At 46.3% G+C, this 16,037-nt stretch overlaps 1 protein-coding gene across 3 annotated transcripts in view; it reads left to right on the top strand.

Moving 5' to 3' along the window:
- Nucleotides 1–16,037, top strand: part of ATP10B (ATPase phospholipid transporting 10B (putative)) — a 344,681-nt gene that overhangs the window by 264,415 nt on the left and 64,229 nt on the right. For all 3 annotated transcript variants that reach the window (XM_053665940.1, XM_053665941.1, XM_053665942.1), the window contains one exon: nt 10,277–10,481. In XM_053665940.1, the coding sequence (XP_053521915.1) occupies nt 10,277–10,481 (205 nt within the window). The remainder of the gene's footprint in view (nt 1–10,276; nt 10,482–16,037) is intronic.

The following is a 16,037-nucleotide window of genomic DNA, read 5'->3' on the forward strand; positions in this document are numbered from 1 at the left end:
ACTAGATCTTGCACTGGAAATACACTGTGAAAGAACAGAACCCACCAGTACTCATTAACATAATCAAAGTTCCGAGAGACCCTCGGTAAGTAACCTAACCAGCTTTGTTTAACTCAGTTGTGTCTGTTGAAATGTCTTCTCCTCAAAGCAGCAGAAAGCTCAACTCAAACGAGTTTAAGCAACAAAGACACTTCTGGGTTTAAGTCAGTACAAACATGCTGAGGTGGTAATGAGGCAGGTAATGAGGCATGGTTCAGTCTGTATCCTAGACCCAACATTTAGCTGTCCTTTTCATTCAGTCCCCCTTTGTATCATCTTTATCTTCAGGCAAACTTCCCTCATGGTGATAAGATGGCTGCAGCAGCTCCAGCCTTCACATCTACATGTGATAATTGACAAAGAGAGAAAGAAAGGCACTCGAGAAGCACTCTTGGAGGTCAAGTCCCTCCTCACACCTCAGTGACCACAGTGGGTCACATACCTGTCCTTGAATCAGTCCCTGTGAGCAGGAGATGGGATTATGCTAATTAGGTTATATGTGAGCCACAGATTCCTACATGCAGGCTGCTTCCCTGAAAGCACATGTGAGCTACCCAGAGAAGATAAAAAACCCAAATGGAGAGAGAGAGAGATTTTCTGAGAGAAGGGTGAGCAGATGTTCAAGAGGCCACCTCCAATATTCTCAAAATTCGTAAAGAATATTTGAGTTTAGATTCTTTATAAATTGTTTTCCACATGCATGTTCCTAAAGTCCTTCAAACTCTGGAGTGAACCAATTCTATGAAAAACCCCAGGATAGGAAGCTGGCGAACACTAGATTCTGTTAGCTGTTTTGTTAACTGATGGATGCTCAATGGTACTTCCTTGTCAGATATCAATGATACATAACAGGACATCAGACAAAGAATACAAGATCTGAGGGGATAATTTTTTTTCTGAGAAGCAACATAATAGCTTATATCTCAATCACTAGTTCTATCCATTTTGTCTCAGATTCACACATCTGAGAAACTGATGCCCTTTTTTTAGGTTGTTTTCATTTTTGTGCAATTGAATACTAGGGCCCTTCTCATTTTGCCCAAGCTAATCCCATGCATCATCCAGCCTAGACGTGTTTAGACTGCGAGGGAATCTTTTTGCCAACACCAGAAGCCTTGTTAACAGACTTACAATCCTGTTAGAGCATTTTCTTTTAATACAGCAACTGTGCTTGTGGTCTAAAGGTGACCCATTAATCAGATTTATGGAATGACTTCAAGGAGAGATTAGCTTCAGAATTGCATTAGCTCTGTTTCTCCCAGGGCTCAGTTTAATGAATCTAGAAAAAAAAATACCCAGCAAGAGATTTTTTTTCATCCAGCTTAGTAAATTTTTATTTGTATTCAGAAAACAGGCACTAAGGAAGCAGGAGTGGGAACCAAGAGAATCCAGGCCGATTTTTGTATATTGTATATTGTCACATAGCAAAAGCGCTTAAAGGGCCAGGCACTCACTCATTCATCTGCTTAGCAAATACCAATTCAGGACTGAGTACGTTTGCACTGCCCTGGGCCCTGTGTGTCCTCGAGGGGCTCCCAGTGGTCCAGGGGTCAGGAGGAATTTGTAAACAGCTACAGTGGCCCATTTGTTTTGGTAGCCCATGTACAAAGGGGCCACAGTCAAGCAAGGGATAGGATGACTCATCTGCATGTGAGAAACTTGAAGGCTGAGGGAAGCCCCAAGGAGGTGACATTTCAGGAGGCATCAAAGGGTGCACAGCATTTGGCCACACAGAGGGAGCACCTTTCAACTCCCAGCCTGTTCACGCGTCACCTGGAAGTTGTGCATGTGGCTTTATGTTGCTATCCCAAGGACCATGGTCAAAAAATATCAGAAACTGAGAAGAATGATTTAAGTGAGAAATCCTTAAATTCTGACTTTTACCAAGATTTGGGAACTGCCTTTTCTGCAAAGTCAGGCAGCTGCCATAACATAAAAATAACTGCAAGTGCCCTGGCTGACGTAGCTCAGTGGATTGAGTGCAGGCCTGAAAACCAAACAACCAGGGTTCAATTCCCAGTCAGAGCACATGCCTGAGTTGCAGGCCAGCAGGGGATGCACTAGAGGCAACCATACATTGATATTCCTCTCCCTCTCTCCTTCCCTTCCCCTCTAAAGATAAATAAATAAAGTCTTTACAAAAATAAAATAAAATAACTGCAGGTGCTGCAGGCCAGGGGCTGGTCTTCCAACTGCGTGGCCCTGAGAACTGGTTTCCTGTGGGAGAAAAGGCGCCTGGCCGGCAGCCTGCTGTGTCGGTGTAGCAGTTGCCTGTTTTACCAGGGCCCCCATTGGAAAGCCTGAGAATAAGGCCACCAGGGGTCCTGATCCTGGTCTGTTGCTAATTACCCACACGACCTGAACAAAACCACTTAAGCAGTTGGGGCCCCATGTGTCTCATCTTCAAGTGGTGATCTGTGAAGGTGACCACTTTCGCGAGGTCCCCCCGGTGCCATGGACACGCGTGAATGAGTAAATATGGCCAAGACAAGATGAGATCTGTTTGGGGATGGAGAAGTGGGCTGTGGCCAGTTTCTCTGGGGAGAAAGAGGCCAGCAGCAGCCAGTTTCTCCGAGGAGAAAAAGGCATTGAGAGTCTTCTTCCATAGCCCTTTATTGGGTTGTAATACACAGGAATACAGGGCACAAGGATCAAACAGTAGATAACATTTCAAAGAAATCTGAGGGCTTTAGAGTCTGAGTCAGTGTCTGTCAGGAAGAGAGTTGCAGAAACTTTGGGAGACATACTCATTTCCTCTTGGACCTTTATCATATGAATGAAAGCACTTTTAGCAGAGCAGATTTCACAGGTTTAACAGCAAGTCTTTGTGGTGCCAGATTTTTCCCCAGGACACACACTGGCCAGGCAAGTAGCTGCACCTTTCCCCATCAGGTATTCAGGCTTAAGGGGACCAGAGAGCCAGGAAGCGCTTCTCCCAGAGAATATGGGGACTCAGGCTTTGCCAAAGCTGGGGGGCGAGAGTCCATTGCTCTCTGTTGCAGCCCCCTGAGTCCTTCCATGAAGGCCTCCCAGGTGATCGAGTCTGGCTTAGGTTGCCCCCCGCTGTGAGGGGTCTTACCTGTCATTGACTTCCAACCAAGCTCTGGGGGCAGGGAGAGGAACTGAAGCAGCATTTGCTACCAGAGCCAGGCTTTGTCTCCTGCGGCTGGCATTCCAAAGGTCGTCTCTTGCCTTCAGCTAAAAGGGGTAGAGATGCAATTCCTAGAACCAGGCAGAGCGGTCTACTACAGTGATCATAATCTCTCTATGGTATATTTTATTCAAAGGTGTACAGATGCATGCAAGAGGGCTTGGAAATAGCACAGCTGTAGAAACGAAGTAGGCAGTGCAATGCAGTGTGAAAGGAGGACAGGTAAAGCCGTCTCAACAATGGCACTTAAAATGTGACATCTGCCTGGATGTCACAGAGGCCTCCTGGGACTGCAGGACTTTGGCATCAGACCTGGGATTATCACAGAACCACCACTCACTAAATGTGTAAACCTATGGAATTGCTTGATCCCTCTAGCCTTCATTTCAACATCTGTATAATGGGGACAATACAAGCACCTTTCTGGTAGCTTGAATGAGATAATCCTTATAAACCATTTAACTCAGTGTCTGCACCATACCTATTAGCACTAGGTAATTTTTAAAAATTTGTTCCAGGCCCTTCAACTCTAATTTTATCCACAGCAATCCCAGTCTGAGCCTTCATCTTTCTTGCAGCATTCTCCATATGTACAAGGGAGGAATTGCTTATTTTACTAGGAAAAAGCAAGGATATTTCACAGAGCCACATGTACCAGTGCGCAGGGTTCCAATGTTCTAAAAGCAAACACCTGTGCTCTGTGCTCTCATTTCTCATCTATTCCAAGGACAGAATTTAAAACTGAAACTCGAGAAATCCCAATGGAGCCGGGATCTCTTCTCCTCCCAGCCCCTCACGTCTCCACACTGCACCTGAGCACACACACCAAGGTTTAGATCTAGGCAAGGGATGTGGGCGGCCTCATCCAGCCCAGAGCCTAAGCCACTTTGTTCAGCCCAACCGCTAACACAGAGCATGCGTTAGAATGTCATGCTTGTGCAGCTATTCATAAAGCAGCCGTTTGGACCCCTTGCTGCTACTAATTCTTCTGAATCACAGCTCTCCAGGAAACCCAAAGGAGATCCAATGATGAACAGGGCGGAATTTAGGGTTTGCCAGGGCCATTCTAATGTCTAAATACAATCATAAATTCATTTTCACCCTAAAATTACATCCAGGCTTGCCGCAAGTATTAGATGAGATGAATAATGTAAAATTCTTAGTACAGTGCCCGGTGTTGAGTAGCACTCAGAAAATGTGAGCTAACATATCACTGAGGAGAGTTCTACGACCTTGATAGCCAGAAGTCACCTTGAGCTTGACTCAAGGGGAGTAAGAAAGAAAGGGTAGGGTTTGGAACCACAGGAGAGAAAACAAATTCTTTGCCACAGAAGTGGACCACAAGCTGTAATACACAACAAAATGGGCCAGGGGGAAGAATCTGAAAAATGCGGACAACAAAGCAACATCAGTGTCATTTGAAGCATGCGGATGACAAGCACCACTGCCTGGACACTGTAGACCAGCAGACCATCACGTCCATCCCACAGGCCTTTGGTCTGCACTTGGTACCAGCAAACCTGGCTCCTCTCCAAAGCGTTAACTTTGCGAGTGCCGCCCTCCACCCACTGCCTCGCCCTGCGCGCAGAGAGGCCATAAACCATTTGGGCCAATTCAGCTTGTTGTTCCAGGACGGGACGCATTAGGTCTTCCCTGAAACTCAGTGGGTGGAAGAGTCATAAAACAAGAATTCAAGTGTCACCAAAGCTCTGCACTTGTGTCAACAGGCCCGATTTGTATGTTAGCGGGTGAAGATTTACAGCCTCTGGTTTGCCATGAAGGAGCTCACAGTTTCCAACCGCAAGGCTGCTGTCCCCCACGCCGCCTCCTTGATGCCTGTGACACCAGCTTCCGACACTTCATCTGCTTGGTGGCTCATTCCCAGACAGAACCAGGAGACCACAATGACCCACAAAGCTCTTACACTGTCATTCACACGTCCTGGTAGACGTACCTATGGGACCTTACCTAAGTTAGATCAGCTTTCTGGGTCTACGTTTTTGATCTGTGAAATAGAGGTAATGGTAACAACAGAAGTTGTTTTATTGTTACATAGCTAAGTGGTCATATAGGTTAAGTGCCTGGTTCATGACCAACACTCGATATATATAAGTTTATTATGCTTATTGCATTAGGTTAGATTATGTATTAGATGATATACGTTATCTGTACTATGTTCTAGTATATCACATTAGCACATATTATCATTAATGGGAGTTTCCACTGCTGAGTCCCTAACAAGAAGAGAGAGATTGGATGTTAAAACAGCTAAAGATTAGCAAAGCTCCTTTTCTGCTGCCTCCTGTTCAAGACAAATCTTTTCTTACCCTATTGGCTAGGAATTTTATAGTTTGCATTTTACATTTATGTCTGTGATTCATTTTGAGTTAATTTTTTAGAAGGGTATAAGGTCTGTGTCTATCTTTTTTTGCATATAAATGTTCAGTTGTTCCAGCACCTTTTGTTGAAAAGACCATCTTTCCCCAATGGATTGCCTTTGCTTCTTTAAGATCAGTTGACCTGATTTTTTTTAAGATGTAATTTTTTTATTTTTAGAGAGAAGGGAAAGGAGGGAGAAAGAGGGAGAGAAACATCAATGAGTGTTTGCCTCTTGCACGCCCCTTTCTGGGGATGTGGCCTGCAACCCAGGCATGTGCCCTGACTGGGAATCAAACTGGTGATGCTTTGGTTCTCAGGCCTGCACTCAATCCACTGAGCTACACCAGCCAGAAAGAAGCTTGTATTTATCGAGCACTGGGGGTAAAGTCCTGAGCTCCATACTCCATCTGTGTCATGTCGCCAATCCTCTGAGGCAAGTGCATGTATTACCTTCCACTGAAAAAAGGGGAGGCACCAAGAGGTTGAATAACTTGCCCAAGATCACACAGGGCAAGGGAGGGAGTGGAGATGCTGGGCTCCAAGCCTGCTCTTCATCCCTGCACTGCACTCATTCTCCCTGACTCTGCCCTTTCACCCCGGGGTAGGAACACTGCCCATTCTGGGCTTGACATTGACGCTTCCTGAAGGACAGCCCAGGTCAGCGCATCATCCTATGTTGAATAAAAAGTCCCACATCAGGGAACTAATCCTGATAAAGTCCCTCTACTCCAGCTTCTTGAGGCCCTTTTTATAAAACCCACACACTTGAGAAGTGGAACCTTAAGCATCTTCTCCTCTGCTACCCCCTCTCCTTTTACCTGCTTCACTACAGCATCCAGTTGGTTACAAATCTCCCTTGGTGTTTAGTTACCACTTAATAAGCTCTATCGCCTCTCAGAAAGCCATTTAGCACTGCCCCACTTAATTTCTCCTGGAGGCAGAATCTGCCAGATGGAGTCTTCATCCCAAGCCACATTGATTTTTTGGCTTATTTTTTTAAACATCAGTGGACATTCCATGAAGCTAAAATAGCAGTCAGTCCCCAGGTGTGGACTCACTGAGCAGAGAGGTGATGCAGACTGTGTCGATGTGTCCACCTGAGCCAGCTGTCCCACACGGGCTGGATTAACAAGGGAATGACTTCCTCGGGTGGTGGGAGCCAGCAGCTGGCATGTCAGGGTGTCACTGAGTGCAGGAGCTCGCAGCTTTTCCACCTCAGCTGCATTCCGCCACTCTTCTCCGCCTCTGCCTGGACCTCCTGGGGCTGTGCATCCTCACCTGTTCCACGGTCACGCTCCGCACAGTTGAAAAGACAAAGTGGACCCTGAGGGTCGGGAGATGAGCACAGAGTGGCCCAGCGCCCAGGCAATGTTCCTGCTGTCTCCTTTCTTTATTTCTAAAATTCCCACAAAATTTGACTCTGATTTCATAACCTAGCCCTATTTGGATTAATATAAATGTGATTCTTTAAATTATGTGCCAGCTAATTCACTCAATCATATTCCCTAAACCCTCCCCCACAAAAAAGCCCATTATTTTTTAAGAACCAACACACCCAAAATCGCATTGGTTTCATACCTTTGTTACTCCCAGACACACAGGACAGGACAGGTGCCTAGAGGTAGGCGTGGCTCTACTGGGGAAGCACAGCCCACAGCCGGGCATGCCCAGCTTGGGGAGGTAAGCCTGGAGCAGGACTGAGAGTGAGTGCTCCTTCACCACCATGTGCCATCCTAAGGAAGAGCAGGTTACATCCAAAGGAAAGACTGAGGCTGGTCTGACTTACAGCTTCTTGGGCGGCTCCATTGTTGTGATTCCTATCATTGTGGCTGCACTTGACAAGACAAATTCTCCAGCCCAAATCACAGGGGTGACTATTCATAAAAATGTGTACCATGAGTTCATGTCCATAACCTTCCATCTTCCACCATCTTAATAACCCACATCCCATAACAAGCAGTGCAGTCCTTGGTAAGAAGGGGAAAGAATGAGATTCAGTGTCCATCGTTGAAGGTGTGCTAACCTTGCCGTTGGTAAGCCTGCATCTGCTGCACCCCCAGCTGGCATTTGCAAACCTGCCCCCCATGCTCTGAAAGTGCTGATGGTCAGGAGGCTGCTCCGAGTTAGATGTGTTCTTGGGAAAACCGATGTCAGATACCAGGTGGAATGCTGGGATTACAGCAATCCACCGAGACCCCGCCATCCACAAAGGCATTATCCGACAGGACACAGATATCAAAGAGCAAGTGTGGGGAAGAAGATAGACAAGTCGGATGAAAAATCTTTGTTCCTTGGAGCAATGTCACTGTTAATATTTCAGAAGGCTTTTTAAAAGCACACTCTCATAAGGGTAGAGGGGAGGCAGTAGAGAAAGCCATAGTGCATTACCCTGTAAGATTTCTTTTCTCATAGAAAGTGGGGCCATTCCGATTCCTTTCAACAGTGCTCCCTTTAAACTGCTCTGAAGAAAGACCAGTTGTTCCCTGAACAAATTATTTCCTTCCCTCAGCAAATTAATGGACAGCAATGTTGGCACGCCCGATGGAGGAGGCTCCACCCTAAACACACCCATAGATGGATACGTGCATTTCTGAAATCACACTGAGAAGCAGCCTGGGACAGCTGTTCCTCTTCTTCATGTGGAAAAGAAGGGGTATGGGGCAGAGAGGAAGCTCAAAAGATGCTGAAGAATGCTTAAAATGCCGCGACGTGCTTTCCCACCAAGAGAATTACCACCAAACCGCCGTGGGTGCACTGCCCCCTGCTCCGCAGACGTGGTCTCCAAAGCTAATGGAGCAGTGCTGCCCGTGAGTGGATCCAACCAGAACACCAAGCTCCTGGAACCACGGGCACTCCCGCAGGGCTCTGTGGGTCTTGAAGGCTGCAAGGCTGCTCTCCGGCGCTCCGCTGCTCTCAGGGCTGCAGCCCCGATTGCTTTGTAGACGCTGAGATCTCCCCCTCGGCCCTCCAAAGGGAAGCACATTCATTTCAGGGACTATGAGGGAGAGAGTCCTCTGCGAGGGTCTTTTATGACAAGGAAAATAGGGTCCTAGGAGGACTTGCTCGGGGTTCCGCAGAGGGCCCCAAGGCAGGGAGGCAGACATCAAATCCCTCGGGGATGTTTGTGAAGTCAAAGGAGAAATGGGACATTCCAGTCATGTCTCTCTCTCTCTCTCTCTCTCTCTCTCTCTCTCTCTCTCTCTCTCTCTCTGTCTCTGTCTCTGTCTCTCTGGAAGAGTAGGCTTGACATGCCCAGGGCAGCCTAGATTCCAGTAGAAACAGAAACAATACCACGCCTGGGGGCGCTCAGCTTCCGTAGAGAAAAACAGCAAAGGAGGGCCTGCCTCTCCAGGCCTGGCAGGGCTCAGAGGCCTCCACTTGCAAGCCAGCTGGGCATCAGAAAGAGCCCATGTGGACTACTAGTCTGTTTCCAACTCCCACATTTCAAGAGGGACATTTCTAAATGCCACTGGAGACGGAAGAGTCCACACCCCCAGGGCAGATCTCGAAACTGTGTCACACAAGAACAACTGCCAGGCACTTGGACAGTTAAATGCAACTTGACAGATCCTAAAGGCTTCCTGGGACACCTGAGGGATGCCTTAAATTATTTTTCAAATGGAAGAAGAGGGGATGGATCCAATTACCTGGGAGAGCAAAGCTAGCTCCATGTTTGGCTAAGGAGAAGGAAGACTTTTTGAAATAAGAGCTCCTTGGAGTGCAATGCATAGCCTTGGGGAGTAGTGAGCCCTTTTTCCAGTGGTGGCAACTCTGAGGCCACCCTGCAACCTGGAAGGAGAGGGGGCGTGTTTCTGAGGAGGGAGCCTGCCTAAGCAGTAAAAACTGTGGGGTTTGGTATGTGTTGGCCCGCAGCTCAGGTTCCAGATGCATTTTTTTGTAAGACCTTGGGAAGTTGTTCTTGCATCCTCAATTGCCTCATGTGTACAATGGGTACAATAGTCTCTACTCCAGTGGGTTATTATGCAAGTAGATGAAGCACAATTAATTAACACCTGAACTCGGCACAGTAGAAATGGTAAGTTTGCCCTTATCGCTGCTCAGACTGTTATTATCTGAGCTTGCTGAATTGGATGGGAAGAGAAAGTATGTAATATCCTTAAGTTTCTTCAGTTCTCTAATTCTATGATCACTGCGGGTTCCACCCAAAGTTCCTGGTGCTGTTCTAATTCCCTGATGGCCCCGACTTTTCTGTTTCAGAACCACTCAGATCTTCCCAGACAGTGGCCTGTACCCTCAGCTTTCCCACAGCTACTCTCTTTATGTGATCAGGAACAGTCTTCCTATACCCCAGTTTCCTGCGACCGTGCTTTCTACCGTGATAACTAGCTACTGTATGGAAAGATGTATATTCAGAATACATGCTCATGTGACTGTATAGTCACCATCTGCTTTCCATTTTTCCCCTTCGTAGGAAGCAAAGCTGAACACAGTACCCAGTCAGCAGCCAGCAGTCAATCAAAACTCTCAATGATCATAAGGATGGATCTTTTATGGGTGGGATTCTATGGATCATGCTTCTCTTTTCTAGAGAGATTCTGGTGGAGGTCTCTGGGGGCAAGGGATAACTCAGAGCAGCCTTGTGGCAGGCTAACTTATCTAGGTCTGAGTAGAACCTTCCTGCACTCACTTATTGATTTTCCGGAGAACCTCAGAACTCGCTCTGACCCTGTCTTTCTCCCACCCAAGGAAAGAGCAGAGCTACGTGCAGAAACACTGGCAGGATGTGCGTGTGGGGGACTTCATCCAGATGCACTGCAATGAGATTGTCCCCGCCGACATACTCCTCCTCTTTTCCTCCGACCCCAGCGGGATCTGCCACCTGGAAACTGCTAACCTGGATGGAGAGACAAACCTCAAACAGAGGCGTGTGGTGAAGGGCTTCTTTCAGCAGGTAGGGCTCTTTCTAACATCCTCAAGGGTAAGGTCAGATGGAAGAAGCAAGCCAACTCCACTGGAAAACTGAACTTAATCTGGTGGGTAGAGGGGGAAGTAATGGCTGCCTCCTTTCCCAACCACTCAGGTACAATCTTCTCGGCAACCCTCTGAAATAGGTATCATCCCCTTATCACCATGGAGGAAGGGAAGCCTAGGAAAGTTAAATAACTTGCTGAAAGCCTCAGAGTTTCTAAATGAAGACCCGGTCTGTTCATCTGATGAAACTAGCTCTCCTCTCTAAACCCAGGAGTCTAGTATCTGTTCAGTTACCCTGGGACCAACCCGCTTCCCTGTGTTTATCTAATCCCTGCTCATCCTGCTCAGCTCAGCTCATCTCCAACGACAAGCCCTCCCTCCAGGAACCTTCTCTAGTATTCCTTTGACCCCAGCATGCACAGCAATTAGTTATCATTAACGGTTACCATTTGTGTGTATTTTACCTTCTCAATAGACCTGCCCAAAGCCTCTTTGAGAACACAGAGCAACCATTGACACTTTTGTTTAATCCCCACACATACATGCGTGGGACCTTGGACATCATGGGGAAGCCATTATTGCTTGGTGGTTTAGAGCCTGGATGGAGTTAGACTCCAAACCCAGCCTCACCATTTATTAACTGTCTCGCCTTAGGGAAGTTATTGTTCCCTCACACCATCACTCCCCCATCTGAAAATGGGTGAAAAAGTAGAACCCCCTCCAGAGAATAATTCTAAAGACTGATAGGTACATGAATTACTTAACACGCAGATAGACACAGTAAGAGACCAGTAAAGAGTTGGCAGTAAACGTCCATGGTGTCCGTAGGCAATAAGTTGACTGATTGAAACTGGGTGTGACATTCTCATTTTCAATTAAAATTCCCCTTGAAAGAGTTGATTTCCAATCTGGTACCTTTCTCTGCCTATGGGAAAGAACAAGCTTCATCCACTTTCTTCACTCAGCCAGTCTTTGGTTGGGGAGGGATCAGACAGGTCAGGGGACCCAGGAAAAAGAGAGCGAATGGTTCTCATGAGTTCAGTTGTCTCTGTTGAAATTCTCAAGAGGAGACCACTCATCATACTTCACTCCGCCTCTCTCAAAGTACTGTGTGAACAGTTCTCACAAAGTCCCTTTTTGTGTGATTCATCCAGCCCTCGGAAAGTCTGTTCTCTCGTCCCGACCATGGGAATGATAGTAGCTATCCCCTGGTTTTGCTGCGAGGTTTGAATGAAATGAAGAAGGCAAGGAAGAGACTACAGGGTTTGGTGCAGAGCAGACACACGGTGAATGGTCTGTCGCTGCTGCCTCAGCTGCCCCTGCTGCCCTGGGAATGGAACCTGCCATGGCCACCTCGCCTTCATCCTGCTGGGTGTGGTTACTGAGGCAGCCCGTCTCCCTCGTGGTCTCCAGGCCTCACCTGAGCCAGCCACTGCACTGCAGCTTGGCATCTGAGCTTCCTCTCCTTTGCTTGTCCTCACCACTCGGACCATGTGCCCCCAGTGTTCACAGAAAGGCAGAACCGGGTCTGGGTAAGCTTACAAAGCCATTCCAGACACACAGTGATGACCCACTTCTAGGCACAGGGCCCCGTGGGCCCTGAGAGCCGGGGCTTTCAGACTTTCTTAACCACACTTCACAATAAGAAATACGCCATGCACACGTGCATGTGTGAACAGGCATGTGAGTGTGTAAAGCTACTTCCTTACTTAAACTGCATGCAAAGTGTTCTGGGAATTTCTATTCTATTTCATTTTTTTAAAGTTCTGGGAACAGTGAAGCTTGTATTTGCTCATAAATCTCCCATCCGCCTCTTCACCTCAATATCCTCATCGCAATTCTAAGTCCTTTTACTCTCTCTTGGGCACTCATTTTGGTAGTGTTGAGCTGTAACAGTCGGTTGTTCTGTTTTGGGTTTTTCCGTCTTTGGCAGCAGCTCCCCAGCTGTTCCTTGTATATTAATTAGTCAGATAGTTTGGGATTTGACTAGAGTGAAGAGCCAGATGAAGGGGTCATTTCCGCTCCAATGCTAGAGAGGAGCCAATTTAATAACATCGCTCAAACTCTGACCCTGAATCCTCCCAGGGTTCTGGGCGTAATGACTTACAGAAAATGGTAAATTCGTTTGTGAAGAGTGGAAGATTTATTTGAGCTTGAAGTTTTTCAGAGTTCTCTCTTCTCTTTTCATTCTTGATTCTCCCCCCCGCCCTTACTTTTTTCAAGTGTATCTTTTCCATTTCTAGGTAATAACAGTAATAATAATATGCTCTTTATCAAGCCCTTACTAAGGCTTTGCATGATGACCTTATTTATCCTCATAAAAACCCAATGAGACAATTGCTGTTATTGTCCCCATTGTACACATAAGGAAACTGAGGCATATAGAAGGTTACTTGTCCAAAGCCACAGAGCCTGGAAGTGTCGGAACCAGGATTCAAAGCCATGTTCGTCTGGAATCTCAGCTGTTAAGGTTGTCAGTAGCTCATCTCCCTAGCCCTTTGTTACCTTGAGATGACCCAGAGATGCTTATTTGAAAATACACATTTATCATTTCCAATATTCTTTCCGCATATAAGTAATAAGTGGCAGAAAGAATAAAGGTAGATTTAGCTCCCTGGGGGAGAGGAGTCTTGCTGCTCTTTGCTACCTGACTTCCCCCTATGTCTTTAGTGCAAAAAGATTTCTGGATCTGGATAGAATTCTCTTCTGGCTGACTCTATACTATAGCATTTCTCCAGCATGTTGAACAAAAATGTTGATGACCGTAGCAAGAAAAATACATGTTGCACAGTCAGGTAAGGTCAGAAGGCAATAGGTTACAAGTTCACAAGTGCTGTGTCCTACGGGACTTCTCCATAAACCCCAAGGAAGAGAGGGGGCAGCTGCCACGGTAGCCTTTCTAAATGCTTAACCACAAAAACATTTTATTCAAGGATGACTGCAGAAGAGGTGAGATCACAGCTTAACAACTTGTCCCCAGTTACATTACAGGTATTTTTTTTCCAAGTACATGCCCTGGGTCTGGACATGTATTTTTTAAGCGTTTTCCCAGATTATCTTGACGTGAACCTACCACCACCTCCTTGAAAAGCTGTACAATAAAAGGAAGGTGCCTTAGAGCAGTGAGAACAAAACTACCACCTTTGTGCTTCTTACCTGCACTGTCTATTTTAGTCCTTGCTACCACCGTATGAGGTGGGCATTACTAGCCCCATTTTACAGGTGAAAATGCTGAGGCATGGAAGAGGCAAATTTCACTGATTGCCTCAGATTTTGAACACCTACAAATATGGATTGTTTAGAAATCTAATATCTTAAATAAGTATTGATGGCTTTCGTTAGCTTGTTTTTTCTCTAAATCCCTACTATCTATGAGACTTTTACCTTGCTGAAAGGGTTGTCACTAACCACAGGGATTTCTGGAAACCTCCCACCCCCCACATATCCCCACACCCATTGTCACCCTGTCACAGATGCTGAGAGGTGGCCACATTCTGTCAGTGCGAAGTCAGTCACAGGAACCTTGTTCCAGCTCCCCTTGGCCAGTGTCTCAAGGCAGAGTCTGCCAAACCCCTAGCTCAAGCCATAGTTCTTGAAAAACAAGGTTCCTAGTCAAAGCCTGTGCCTGTGGACCCTCCTTGGCCTTTCCAATACATATCAACACACTAAGGTCTCCAAACCAAGAAGGTTTGGAGTCAAGAGGCTGGCTAAACTCTCTAACTCTGAACTTTCCAAACTTATTTGACCTCAGAACCCTTGTTCAGCACAGTAATTTTGGGCATTCCTGGGGAAATTGGGGCAAAATATTACACTGGACCGTAGAACACCCAGCATCACAATGGGCAGAGTGGTGGAGAAGTTGACAATCCTTGTAGCTTGGGCAGTTCACTCTTTCCTTTCCCATTGAGATTCCAAGGGAATTCTAAAACATGAAAGGGCTTCTCAACAGACTCTTCCTTCTCTGACAGAGCATCAATCTCAAGGTTGCCAAAGAGTTCGTTTCAAAACCCTTTTCTCAGAATTCAACTTGGACCAAGCCAGTTTTTCTTTTTTCAGTCGAAATTTTTATTGTGATGGGCCATCTTTCAATTCACAAAAGTATTGACTTGTCCATGAAATATGTATTGCCATATCCCCTTGCTGGGGAAAAGGACAGGAAGAGAAGGAATCGCAAATTGGGATTATGCTGAGAGGACGTCCTTAGAGAATTAAATGGTACAGTTTCTCTCCAGTGGCATTCCGCTGCCTGAAAACTCATCTTTAAAGGGATTTCCAAGATGGGCACTTGGCATTTAACATCTGAAAACAAGTATGTGCCATTCATTTTGGGAAATGAAGCAACATCCAAACCAAAGAATCGGAAATTAATTCTTCCAATTTATTTCACATCAAACACATTCCTGGTGTTAAAGAACAACATTCAGCTGAATAGATCTGAAGATGTAACCAGCTGGATTAAGTGAGTCATGACTCAGGTCCTATCTAGCAGCTAGGAGGCTGCTCTGGGGAGCTGCAAACATGGAAAGATTTCATGAGAAGAAGGGTGGGCAAGTGAGCTATTAACAAAAGGAAAGAAAGGATTATTTTTAGACTAGGACATATTTTAGAGGAAAAGGAATGATGAGGGTTTTTATAGTGCAGATTGATTCTTCTTTTTATGGGGTCAGACGGCAAAGTGGGGGAGGAGGGTGACAAGAACCCAACATGACAGGCTACTTCATTGATGTTGACCAGAAAATTCCAGACTGGTTGATTAAGGTTACATGACCAAGAGAGGCTGACATGGCAATTAGACCAGGTAGTAAATCTAGGTTTGGTATCATTAGCTTTAACGCAAGTGATGCCATTGGGACCTGTGGTTTTTCTCTTGAACAGCTATTACCTGTCATTCAAATCGCCAATGCCTGGGTTGTACTGAAGCATGTGTCTGATTATTTCCTGGTGCCAACCAAGAACTCGCTACACCAAGTGAGGCGTGGGTGTGGACACTCACACCCTACCCCACAGAGAACCAGAATCTGCAGTTTAACCAGACCCCCCCACCCCGTGGTTTGTGTACACATTAAAGTTGGGAAGCCCTGGCCTCGGGCATCATTTATTATTGTAATCATTGTGCTTACCTGTTTATTGCTCTGGTTAAAGATTCTCAGTTGGCTCTCCCTTTTAACTAGCTTGCATCCGACTGATGGCTCAGGCATTTCCTCAACTGTGAACAGCCACTGGAGCTTGGGCCCTCCGCAGTGAAAGTGCCTGCCGACTTGAACATCCAGGTGGGGCAAAAGTAGGTTTACAGTTGTGAGAACACGAAACACAGTTCATTCTTGTGTTAGTAATTATCACGTTACTTTCCAGGTGAACAACTGTAAACCGACCTTTGCCTGCCCTGTATTTAGGCAGAGGTGCACTTTGCTCACAGATTGAGAAGGGACAGGAAGTCATTTATTGCCATCCCAGTTCAGCGGTGCCACTCCTCAAGTTAAAGCAAAAGGTAGCAAGCAGTGAGTCATCTCAGCCTTGCCTGCCCTGAGAACCAGAG

The sequence above is a fragment of the Artibeus jamaicensis genome, unplaced genomic scaffold (assembly GCF_021234435.1).
Source record: "Artibeus jamaicensis isolate MK-2021 breed Jamaican fruit bat unplaced genomic scaffold, CSHL_Jam_final contig_432, whole genome shotgun sequence".
Lineage (NCBI taxonomy): Eukaryota > Metazoa > Chordata > Mammalia > Chiroptera > Phyllostomidae > Artibeus > Artibeus jamaicensis.